The 13,695-nt window shown below is 35.6% G+C and overlaps 1 protein-coding gene across 1 annotated transcript in view; it reads right to left on the bottom strand.

Annotated features, from left to right (window-relative positions):
* ASCC3 (activating signal cointegrator 1 complex subunit 3) overlaps positions 1-13,695 on the bottom strand; it is a 250,562-nt gene that overhangs the window by 27,136 nt on the left and 209,731 nt on the right. The window contains exons 35-36 of the mRNA XM_014880409.2: positions 13,009-13,120; positions 12,605-12,739 (exon numbers count right to left, since the gene is read on the bottom strand). Of these exons, the coding sequence (XP_014735895.2) occupies positions 12,605-12,739; positions 13,009-13,120 (247 nt within the window). The remainder of the gene's footprint in view (positions 1-12,604; positions 12,740-13,008; positions 13,121-13,695) is intronic.

Here is a 13,695-nt window from a genome sequence, read left to right as displayed (position 1 = left end):
TCAAAATTCATATTATAGACTAAAAGGGAAAAAAATTCCATTTCTGCCAGTTCACTCTGTTTCACCCATGTAAAAATAAACTTTTAAGACAAACTTTGCAGAAGAAATGCTCCAGATTTTCAGGGCAGGCTGGCAGGCTCTGCTAAACCACAGAGCAGACTGAGGTTTTGTAAAGATCTTATAAAATGGCTAACATGGTTCAAAAGAAGACGACACTTTTCAGGCAAGATTAAAATATATCTGTACACGATACTGTCATTCATCACAGACACATTCATCACAGTTTAAAAATAAACTCCTGGTCTTCAGATACTGTACAACACCTCCCCATCAACCGCACGTGTATGTGGCAGTGCCATCAAGCTGCACCCAGCATGTTAGAGCCACCCCTGCAGTGTGGTTCCTTCCCCTCGGGGCCCTTCCCGTGCCTTCCTCGCCAGGGCTGGTGGCTGTCAGGGAGGAAAGGCAGAAAGCAGAGCCCTGTGCCAGCACTGAGCCACAGGGCACAGAGTCAGAGCCTCCAGGCAGCAGCTGCCCCTGCCTATGGGAAAGAGGGTCCCCACTTGGGCACTGCGACCCTCACTGGGAGCTCTCTGCCCTAACCCTCCACTCCAGCTTAGGTTATAGGAAAATGCTCCAGTCACTTTTTAAACACCCCATCAGACCACTCTTCACCCTCTGGAAAAGGAGGGAAACAGATGCATATGATGGAGAGCATTGTCCAAGGACAAAGACCTGCTCAGTATTTTATAAAACAAATATAAACTTCTAAAATTTTTTATCTAATTAGTGTTTAATAGACTTTTAGAAATTATATATATATATATATAAAGAAGTATGAATTCAAAGTGTAACATTAACCCGATTAACTGGGTAAGAGCTAAACAGTGAGGCTGGGCTACCCTGGGCTTTGTCTCTGGATGTAAGACTCAACAGTGCAAACACTGGAAATTTCCAGTTGGACACGAGAAGTTGAAGGGAGAAAGTTGTAGAATCCATCAACATGCAATTATGCAAATCTATTATGTTTTAAACAATTTGTAACTATCGTTCAGGATTTAAAATGGGCCCATTTCTGCCATGGGACCTACAAACATAGTTTATAAGAACATACAAGTAAGTTCTTACAATTCTTAGTTCTCATGTTACTGATCAGAGGAATTAATTATTAATTATTATTATGTTAATATGCAATGCATTAGTTGTATTCTCATATTTTTAACTTTAAATAGACAAGTACCAATTTTTACTTTTAAATAGCTGATAATGATAAACACCACAAATTTTACAATTACAGACATCATAAAAAGCACAACCTAGGGCAATGAAACAGTTGAGTGATCACTTAAAAACACCCTAAAGGGTTTAGATTTCACAAGTTCACCTCTTACTTAAAACATCCAAACTACAAACTACTGATGACATTCCTGATGACCAGAGGTCAGGAGTCTGAAAGACCTTTGCCACTGCTCACAGAGCAATAGGAGGTCAGCAATATTAGCTACCAGTAGCAGAGAGTGACCTGGCAGATCTGGGAACTTCTAAACTACAAAGTTAAATTACAGACCTCTGCCTCACTTGATAAAAGAATATGCAAGCATGCTAGCATACAGGAGAGGGAGGATTATTATAAAGTAACAGTGATTTTACATGGGAAAGAAGTTCTTACGACTTCTATACTAACTTGAAAGTTGATTTTCCTTTTTTTTCCCCTCTAGTTTCTTAAGCATATTAGACAAGCTGAGTTTCAGTGTAGGGGATAATACAGTAACAGACAATACAATCACTGTAATTGTCTTACTAAATGTTAAAAAATATACTTCTAGAACCATTCTATTTCAGGAAATTTTTCTATTTAAGTTACAAATGTTACTAAAACATTACAACAAGGAATGAATTCATTATTTTAAGTCCTACCTCTCACATACCATATTTCATAAAGGTTATAATCACAGTCATAATTCAGTGCTACTTTTTCTGGCCAGTCCTAATAAAACCAGTTCTAAAAATACATTTTCCCTGAATGTATAGGTACTTTTATGGTATTAAACCTGTACAGCTTTCATAGATGTGGCTTTAGTTTGCTCTTAGGTTTTTAAGTTAAATTATTGCTTATAAGTATTCCCATAATACTTGCACAGTTTATGAAAAAATAAATGTGAAAGAAGACTAAATTAGGAAAAAAATAAGAGCAAACATTTGGTACTGAATACACATTATTCACCTGGAATAAGATGACTTTGACCACAGCAAATAAACATAAATGGAACGGTACAAATTGAATTTATAAAGTGAATTTTCATAATGTGAGAGAATTACTACATTTTATTGCTGTAAATAGTATATTAGAGTTTTTGCCTCTCCAAAATGCCTTACTTTTCTGATTGCTTCTCATGAGAACGCTTTGAACCCGCACATTTTGAGTGTGCGATCATCGCTCCATTTTTTCAATCTTAAAACCTAGATGGGGCAGTGACCCACAGCTTACTTTCCCTGTAATCTCAAGTCATATTATAGAAAAGATTTAAAATTGGTTTTGGCTATACTGAAACTAATTGCATTGCACTACTACAGAAAAAGCTTTTCAATGCATGAACTCAGTAATCTGCTAATACAAAACTGGGAAAATTTCTAAACTGGGAAAATCTCTCTGAGTATACATTCAAAAGTCTCATAGTCATGGGAACTCGACTTCAGTTCCATTTGGATGTCTGTCCACATTTTGAAATTGAGCTTGGCTGAATCAGCTGGCCCAACTACTGACTGAGATGATGATAGCAATAAAAACTGGAATAGCAAATCCTGGCACACAGCTTTCCCTGGGAAAGTGATCAGTCATTTTCCATCTTTGGCCTTGATCCTCCATTGGGATCTTTCAGTGCAGAGCTCAACCCAGGGAAGAAGTTAACAGATCTCTGCATTAAGTTAATGCCACTCTACATGGAGACAGGAGTAAGCACTACTGATTCTTTATGTGAAATGGGGCCCCTATGTACTGTATATGTTAATGGCAAGCTGTAAAAGCTCTGTGTGCTGAAAAACAGATTTCAAATCTGCTGACCTGTGGCAGGTCCCCTAGTGGGGAGCCACAAATGCACACTGCTGCATTTTTGTACTGGATTAAATTCTGGATCTAGACTACTATGTGACCAGAGACAAAAGGGAATAAAAAGTTCACAGGCATGAATACCTGTCATCATGTGGTGAAATGAGTAGCAGTCTGTGCTCAAGAGAGGCTCAAGCCCAGAATATCAGAACAACAAAACAAACTGGCAGAAATATATGGGAAACTTGGAAGTTGCCTACATGCACAATGTCTTTTTAGCAAGCCAATGCTACTGGTGTCACTCTGAGCACTTTTAAACGAAAATAGTTTAATATAATAATAAAAACCCACAACTCTAAGAGGAAATGACAGCTGTTGCAAGTAAATTTCAATAAGGGTAGTTCCCTGCTGATAAAAACTGGCACATCTCCATTCATTTCAGTGTAACTATGTGGATTAACATTGCCTGAAAATCTAACACAATGTTTTGAACAACTCAAGAGCTACAAGAAAATACATAGATGGAAGACACTGGTAATTACAACAGTGAGAAAGAAGGGTAATTACTGAGGAAATGAAAAAGTCAGTAAAGGAAAAATATGTGAAGTCTATTATACAAATAGACAACTTGTGAGTGTTTAGGGATGCTTGATTTGAGTTCTATCAACATTTCTGTTACAAATGACAACAGGTCTGATACCAAGAATAACAAGGGAAAAATGCCCTTGTACCACTATAGACCTAAACAGAACATGCCATTACCAAAATAGGATGGCCATGCATTACTAAGGCAAATCTAACCCATTTTCAATGGCAAGTGGTAATTTTTCTTGGTGATTGTCACTGCACATAAATTTGTGAGAACACTGCAAACCCAGTGTTCCTACACAGACATATACCATGTCTTGCCTACATGTAAATAAAGACATTAATGTAAAATACGCTGTAAGGTCTGTATTAAAAAAATGGAATGGTGGCTGATGATTAAGAGAGTTGAAGATATTTTGCCTCTGGCATAAAGTTTTAAGAACTTCTTTTAAAAGACAAAGAAAACAGAGATTTTTGGGACCAGATGTCTAGGAAGATCCCATTTGGATTTGAGCTACTTAAATTTGCAATCATGTATTTATACATCTAACAGAGCTTCTGTTTCCCCTAGAATCTGAAAATTAACTAGCTTTGTAGCATCTTCCTTGATCTGCCACCCGTGCCCTGAGGATTAGAGACTCCACCTGAGCTTGTTTTACAAGCATAACAGAAAAAATTAATCTCTGCTGGCAGCGATCCCACTGGGATACTGATGAATAATGATATCCCTCTCTTGCTGCCCTCTCAGTCCACTAGAAAAGCCACTCTAACCCAGCAACGTGGAAACCGCTGAAACCATTCCAGCTGTGGATTAGCAGGCAGTCAAGCATCCATCTGTTCTGTGTGAATCAAGAGAAAGCAAACATGCATTCTTATATAGCTAAAGAAGTATTAAAAATTAGCATCTTATATGACTGCATATAGTAAATATTAAGACAATCATATACGAAAGAAAAAAATAATCTATTATCTACACCTCATGTTGTTTACAATTGCTTGTTGCCTTAAGCAAATGATAAACCAGTTGAAATTAATCTCCTTAACCTACAAAATACCATGCATTCAATGATTTAATAAGTTTAAGATAAAATTTCTTAATACTGTACACATCAGTTGTACATAAAATTCTTTTGACAAGAGACATGTATGCACCCACTTTTTAAGGAAGCATGGTGACATCCTGCCAGGAGAAACACTTAAGAAGGCTGTTGTGAGAAGAATTTTAGCCATTTTCTCGCCCCATAAGGTGAGAGGAATAGACTTGAGATATTTTCTCTTTCTGAAAATGCGTAATTTGAGTAATCTCTGCTGGCTTGCAACTCTTTTCCACTGGAAGACAGAAAGAAAAGGCAGTGGAAGTGGAAATTGGAATGTGGGCTACCCAATCAAATTGGTGATGTCTGATTTGACACTTCCATGGAAAGAGGACAGTGGCCTACTATAAATTAAGGAAAGCTGAATTTGAACATCACCCCAGAAAAAGTACTTATTAAAGTGCACACTTTGAGAGTTTTCCCATACATCAATTCTAATACTTTGCTTGCTGATGCCTGGCTTACATTTATTAAGTTGCAGAGGTGAAGAAAATGTGAAATGGCTTGTTTTCTAAAAGCAACCTTCCTAACGTACAAGGAATTTCCAAATATGTATGCAATTTTTTCAAATGCTTTCAAATTTTTCCAAATGCTAAAGCCTTTTGGTAGCAAAAATTTCTCTGCTATTTCTTCTAAAATTCCAGGTAGCCTACCTAAGTAGCTGTGAAATTAAACATCTTGTAAATATTAGGCAATAGGAGAGGCCTATTTCTTAAATATTTCTAAATAGGAGAGACTGATTTCTTAAAAGTTCATCTCTGATAATACATAATGTCAACATTTAAAGTAAAATTCAATTTCTGAAGCTAGACAGGCCCCCCATCAGGAAAAAAAAAGAGAAAATGAGACAAAGAAAGAATCTAAATGCAAATAGGAAAATACAAGTGTCAGATACTTCATTAATGACTGATCAGTAATCCTCTTATGTTCTTTTTTTTTTTTTAACTACTATGCTAAAGGAACAATATATGCTGGATATCAATCTTGTATGATGTAATCATTTCAGCCAAACCAATCCTTATCCTGAAGTTTTTGTTCCAATCAGGGAACAAGCTACAATGTCATCCTCTTAACAGTTTTACAAACAAATCATTTTATGCTGACAGAGAAGAATATTTTTGTGCCTTTAAACAGCAGTCTGTATGGCCCAGTTGGTGTCACTAAGTGAACTGTATTCTATGAAAACAAAGTCATCAATATGATTGTTAACTGTTATAACTTGTGGTACCATTGCATAAATCCATCAAGGCACAGGCATTACTTAGAAGCCAGTGAAGACAAAAGAATTGCCAGGTACAGAAGGCCTAAACTTGCTTATCCTGCTTCAGTTACAAATTGGGAGGAATAAAGCAGGTAGAACTTGAACTGACTTGCTAAAGACAAACTAAGCTTGTAAGACTTCCTGCTGGAGCATTTGGGACAAACACACAGTTATTAAAACAGCCTTACAGATTATAAAACATTCAGCTTTACCATCTTTTAACAAAGATGCTGTTGAGAACTTGGGTTCTGCTTCAACAAACACAAACATTATTTCAACAAATATATTGTATATTTGAAAATATACAGCCATATGACATGACTGCTGAAAAAAGCCATTTAATTTCTTGTATGAATGCTTTGCTGACACAACTGTGCATAATTTGAAATCTTGTATGATGGTGGCTACAATTCTAACTGTCAAGCAGTAAGTAAAAGGTGTTTGTGCAAAAATAGACAAACAAATAAGTGGTGCATGGTTGAATTGCATGCAGCTTTGAGCAGTCAGCTAAACCAAGCTTGCTATCACTGAACTTGCTTCTACCGTGGGCAAACTGATTTGCACAGATGGCAGCCAATGTTCACCTTGGCAAGTACCAGGCCAGGACAGTACCTCTGTCTACCTGGCTCTCAGAATTCTTCCCACTGGTACACATGAGTGTTTTGCTACAAGAACTGCATCCCGTTAAAGGAATTTAGTTCCTCGTTTTTCTGAGAAACAATTACTACAGCAGGTGTTTGAAATGGGCATATAGCCTGAGGCTACTGCTTTCTACTACCACAGCTATACACAAAAACTTTAAAAAGTTTTTCCCGTGGATGTTGCACTGCAATCAAAACAAAACAAAAAAACCCCCAAAACAAAACTAAAAAAAAACCCCTATATATCCAAGATAACGGTTCTTGTTTTATAACCTTTGTCATGGCAAATGTTTGTCAAAAACATTTAGCTACAACTTTAAAATAGGCTTTAATTTAGCTTTTGTGAGTATTGACTCAGCTGTTTTTTGTTTTTGTTTGTTTGTTTTTAAACTGGCATATAGTGACAGAAATTAAATAAGAAGATTGGATGGGAAAAAAAGAAGACTTGTAAATAGGAGGTTAGAAATTCATGTATACTGGAGATGGAAAGGATTTGTATTTTCTGGTTTTGACTGTAATTCTTTCTTATTGATGCCATAAAAATGGAAGACTTATGCCATGTTGAGTTAGCTGTCACTGGTGGGCATTGTTACCTTGATTTACTAATGGACTTTGCTTTCCTGGAAAGGCAGCTAGAATATTATGCCTTCAAACTAAAATTCAAGCAATCATTTGGAAAAAGAAGACCAGGAAACAGTTGTGCCATGATGTTTGAAATTTACTACATTCAAGTACTACAGCAACATTAAAAACTGCTCCATCTACTGGGACTAGAGAAAAATCAAGGCTAATTAAACGTGTGAGTATCCATATAAGTACTTTTTCTGCCAAGTACAAGACGTTTTTGAATATACTGGACATAGATGATGAAATTTGGACGCTATTATAAGGCACTGTAGCATTTTGTTTTATTTTCATGAACCCAAATATCATTTTGAAATTTAAACTATTAAACACATTGTGATACCATCTAGATGATTCAAGTGGGAACTGAAGCACAAATGTTTTAACACGTTAAAATCCAGAGAATTTGGATTATATAAAAATTAAGTATCCCAGAAATGCCTGTTTAGGATGAAATTTATGCATTGAACAGTCCTTGGTACAGATTTATTGTAAAGAAATGATTTAATTGTAAGAGATAACAGTTTTCTTCTATTAAAATATATAAAAATATTTCTTCTATCACTAAAACATGAATAATGGCTGAGGCCACAGCCTTGGTGTTCATATTGTTGAGAGTGTACCATAGATATGAAATGAGACATGGAAAGTCTTTAAAGGCTTTTATGCCTGGAAGAAAATCATAGTAGCACATTTATTTTCTTCTAAATTAAATGCAAATTTCACACTAACTGTAAACACTGACTTAGGAAGAGTGATCTGACTTTTTTTCTGAAATGACTAAAGAACAGAGACCCAATTTTATATAATATCTTAAAAATTCCTAAAAGCAATGATTCTGCCATGGTTTGCAGGGAAAATATTAAATGAAACAGACCACATTAGCTTCTACTTTTGACAGTATTTTTGTAAGGCATTATTTCCTCCTTCCCTGGTGTTTAACTGGAGACCTGTTGAAAAGATGGTTTATCACTGAGTCAAAAACCTTTGCGGCCCCTTCATGGGAGACCAAATCAGCAACAGAATCTCCATACAGAAATAAAATTATTTTAGACTGGGAGTGCAAATACTCATAAAGAATTGCATATTTCCCTGGCTGAAACAGGAATTGTGAACAGTGATGAAGAGGAAATAAAGCTACAAGTTAATTGAGTTATCTAGGTTCTCATAGTACAAATACCTACCAGGTAATGAAAAACAGATAAGGCATTAATAACTCTACTCATTTGCTATCTATGTATCTTGGAGAGTGCCTGTTTCATGAACCTCCTCCTTATATCTTCCAAATCTGTGATTCCAATAGTGATAGATTTTCTGCTCAGTTCCAAATTACTTAGTCTAATACAAGCCAGTGTCACCAAATCAATTTTCAGAAAGAAATATAGGGAAGAGGTATGTGGATACCAAACTTCTATGTCCATGTTTGTATCACAGAAAGAGAGACACTATAACAAAAATACCATGTTCACTCTCTAAGCTCCCTTTTCTAAGAAAAAAATCCTCTCTCTTATAAACAATTTACATGAAAGACAGCAGTAGGCACATAAAATCTAACCAGTTCTCTTTTGTAGGCAGAATTTAAAAAAAAAGTAATCAGGGACAACATGGAGATAAGGGATGAGAGATGGGAATTATATTCTCCCCTTCACTGTCTGGTATGGACAGGTATGACAAATTTTTTGCTCTGTAAAAAGGAATATTAACCAGGTAACAAGATAAGTTAAAAATCACCAACAATCATGAAACTAGTGGATCTAGGTGTCACAGCCCTGATCAATGAGAGACTTTCCTCAAGGTACAACAAATCACTATTTGATTTTAAAAACATTTGTGGAGAAAAAGACAAGAATTACCCTAAAGTATCTGTCATTGTTTTTTACCTAGACCTCTTTTTTAATCTCTGCACCTAACTATCAGAGTTAAAGGAAACAGTCTTTAGGCACCTCAGGGAAATCCAGCCTGTCAGTAATAATTCATGAACACTTTCTCATCAATAATACTTAATGCAAGAAGCACCATAACTCAACAGTGATTAAGCTCATTTGGATTACTACTGTCTGAGCATGGTTAGGAAAGGTTTAAAGAAAGCTCTATGGAAAAACATCAAACATTTTCTCTCAGAAAAAAATTACCAGTCCAGTCCACTAGCATAAGCCAGTGACAAAAATAACTGAACGTGAAGTTCCACCTGCTAACTGCAAACCCAAGCAGTAAGAGCTCAAACATCTCAGGTACAGATTTACTGAGGAGCAGGGAAACCATGAGGGGATTTTCACCCACCTACTCGAATCCCCCATTACTATATATTTACAACATGACTGTTGGGCTGTTCCCATGTGCCATTCTCTTATTCATGTTATGAATACTCAACCCCTACACCAGACTGGGGAAAAAAACCCAAACATTTGATCTTGTAAAATGCTGACAGATGATCAAAATGAAAAGGTAAAATAAAAACAGAGAAAAGAACAGATACTGGAGAGGACTTTGAGTGGTCTTACACTAAATGAAAACAAATCTTGCTATTATGTGACTTTTTTGAGAGATCTACCAACACTAGAAACTGGATGATTCGCAATTACTTTTTCGTGTGAGCTGTAAAGATTCCTAGATAATTCACTGATGATCAATCCTGAATTTCAAACACTTCCATTCAGCCTGCAAAAATATCAATCTGAAACTCAAAATCCTTTAATCAAACTCAGATTTAACCCCCTTAATGTAATCCTAAATTTCTGAATTATTGAACAAAATCTTGCTTTTTTCCACATTTTGTTTTAAACAAATTTTTGCTCCTCTCCAAGTTACCTATATTTGATATATATATATATCCCATTTGAAAAATCAAAATCAGGATTTTCTTTCTTCAAATTGTTCAAGTCTGCCTTCCTTATATACATCAGAAATGTGTAAATACCTGAAGGTTTGCAAGCTTAGGTAGAACTCCAACAAATAAGTGTTACATCTATGAATTCCTGCAACTGCATGAGAAATGCTTGGATGGCTATTCTTAAAAAACACAGTCTAAAATGTAAAACTTTAAAACTGAGTGATCAGCAGAATACTCACAATTATAATTATTTTGTAATGGTAACAGGCCTTTTTGTACCATAGCTACAGCTTTCAGTTTCAGCATCATTAAGAGATTCTTCAAATTACTTTTTAAACATCCTTTTCCCTCAGGATTTTCACTTATACCTAATTAGACTACTTACCCCATGCCATGTAATTCCCTATTGCCAAAACCGCTAAATGCTTCAATAAGAAGGAGGAGGGCAACAGTGGAGTGAGGCAGATGTAATGTCATTGGTTAACAATAGAGGTGTGAAGGAAAGGCTGTAATTATAAAACTCATTAATGTGCAGTGTTTAGGGGGAGAAAAAAAAAATCCTTGGCAATAACTGTTGAAATGGCACTTCTTTTCAACACTGCATCGGATTGAAAAAATCTTTCATTTTACACCTTCAACAAGACAGAATAGTAGGTTCCACTAGTAATTATGAGAATCAACATCCACATAAAAAGTAAGCAAGAACTATCAGCTCTAATGGCATCCTGCACTCATAAATACTTTTCATCTTTAAAATTGATACATTTTGACCCCTAAGCAATTTTATTTTTAGTCTCATTCCTCTTGAGATTTTAGATGGATAACTTACAAAACTGTGTTTTCAGGAAATTAGAAGAAAATAAAGCAAGATCAATAAACTTAAAATTTTACAATCTCTACCCAACATCAGGGTAGAAATATTTGCCAATTACTTTTGCAATTCATGAGTGCATACAGTTCAAATAGGCAAATTCAAACAGGCAACACTAGGTTCTTCCATCATTTCTCTTCCATATCCCGCTCATCGGCTAAGGTAGTGTTATGAAATGCCATCTCAGCTAATATTCTCAAACTTTCCTTACCCAAATCTGTCTGAAAAAAAAATCCTGACACTTCTAGGTGCAGAAAATTTTCACTAGAGAGGAGATTTTAAAGAGATAGCAGCTGGAATAAAACACTCTTCTTGAATACTCAACATTCTATTATTTAACTTCGGATCAAATGTGGTATTTCTTCTTAAAATTTCAGTTATTTTACATAGAGCATATCTAGGTATTGTGGATGATCATCATTATAATCTTGAATTCACCCGAATACACCGAATTTCATTTTTTATAATTGCAATGTTTTCTGACAGCAGAACAACCGGTACTGCAGGGTCAGTGATAGCAATTCCCCTATTTAGGCTGTCTAACAGTTTCCATTACAAAGAGTATTGTGGCCTTTATTTCTGAGCTGTAACACTCTGAATGTTTGCAGCAGGTGCTCTAAATTTATCAGGAAGAAAAGTCTCTCTACTAGAAAAGTGGTTTTCCTAGTGTCATAAAATGCTGATCATATTTTGTTGAGCTGAAAACTTTTGAATAGCACTATTTTAACTTTTCTTCTTGTATTTCTCCTCAGAGAAGTTTTGGCAGCACGCCGAAACAAAAATGAATACAAAAGTATTTAAATACAAAGTACATAAATACTGTAAGATGGGACTTCAAATTTTGAAGCTAACACTTAGAAATCAGAATATTACTGAATTTGGGCCACTTGTATAATGTATTTAATTCAACAGAGACTATAATTGTATAGAGGTAGAAATTAGTTTTCCTGGATAATATTCAGGCACTTCTTGTTTTGAAATATATTCGTACGAGTTACACCATGCTGAAAAAGGAAAAGCTGTAGCTATAAGTACGTAAGTACTTAAAAAGGAAAATGGAATAAACCCTGATTCTTTTATGGTGAGAATGTAATACTAACACAGTGCATCACACATGGTGTCTTTGGCCTTGCATTGCACTTCTCTGTTAAACAGTCTCTAGACTAACTATGGGAGATGCTGTTATTGCAGGTTATGACCTCAATGATTGGGAGGTGACTGGGAAAAGGGAAAGCAGACATTTTAGGAAAGAGGAGTTTCCCACATGTTTCCCCTGCCTCTTAAAGCTGCTGTATCTTCCGGATTGTCCCAGGACAAAGTGATGTCCTGTTACAGATTTAGTGTAAGCAGTCATTCCTATAGCTTTTTAGTAATATACTCAACTTAGAAAAGACAAATATCAGATTTGTACAGATCCTGCACATTATAAAGGGATGTAAGAAGAGAAAGAAGTGTATAAAGTCATCCTGATGTACTGATAAGATGAAACACTTGAAACATCAAAAACGATTCAGGTATATTTCTCAAAACAATAAAAAATAAATTAGAGACTGGGGAGAAAGGCTCTCCTTCATTTTGTGTGGTTTTTTCATATACTTGTGTTTTTAAGAGTAAAAAAAAAAATATTTTTAAGAAATATCAGCACTTACTGTCAGAATTAAGAGCAATTCTTCAATATTGCTTTCAGGTTTCAACTGATCCTTGAACATGCCAATAGTTGGATGCTTCAAATAGTAATAGGAGGCAATACGGCCGTACGTCAGGGGCTCAATGCTGCGATTATCCTGTTAGAAGAAGAATCAAACACACAGAGCTCCCAAAGGTTTCAGTATAATGTGTTCCTACATAACTGTGAAGCATGTTCAGACTACTTTAAAGACAGAACACCAAAACCAATTTAGCATCATAATTTAGTCACAACAGTTTTCAATGTAAGTCGTACAAAGAGCTCCACAAACTCTATCATCTCACATCAAGGAGTTTGTATCTTGCTGTTCACAGCTTCTAGGAGCGTGTATGTTACTGAATCTTGTAAGGCACAGGTTAGTCTTACCTCCCCAACTTCAATACAGTAGGAGCCTTCCAAATCAAACAGGGATTTCTCAACAAGGCTTGAGAGGTACTTATTCACAGTGTCATGGCTCACGTCATCCAAGTTATAGTAACTAGGTAAAATGAGAGCAGATGCATTACATGAATATTTCTTACAGTCTGAAGATTTTTAACAATAACTTCTTCTAGGAAAACTAACAAGGCTTCTACAATATACACATGGAACAGCAAATATCCACATTAAACAATTAAACAGTCCTTTATAAAGATTAACAAGAAATTAATGATTCTTAAATGGTTTGTGGGAGTAAACAACATAAGACAAGCATGGAAAGATGGCAATTTGTCCGTCTATTAATAGAAAGATTGATACAAACAGAACTGGCTCTACTTTGTTAGTGGGAAAATTTTCCTGCTTTCACAGGTACACTTTTCTGATAGGTGTGAAAGTGAACAAGCAACGTTAACACAAGTAACAGTATTTTAACTTCAGGATGAAGGAAGAACACCCACCCAGGAGAGCAACTGTCCTTACATCCTGCAACTCTGAAAGTAAAACTAGGCATATAGTGACATCTCTTGAAAAAGCAAACTTATACCATCCAAATGTTGCTGTTTGCTGTTATATTTCTGTGACATTTTATTCTCAAAGTTAGAATTGCTAAAAAAAGGAATGGAGTATTTGTTA

This window comes from Sturnus vulgaris, chromosome 3 (assembly GCF_052056855.1).
Source record: "Sturnus vulgaris isolate bStuVul1 chromosome 3, bStuVul1.hap1, whole genome shotgun sequence".
Taxonomy (NCBI): Eukaryota; Metazoa; Chordata; class Aves; order Passeriformes; family Sturnidae; genus Sturnus; species Sturnus vulgaris.
Note: the sequence above shows the minus strand (reverse complement) of the source record. Positions and strands in the feature narration are given on the sequence as shown.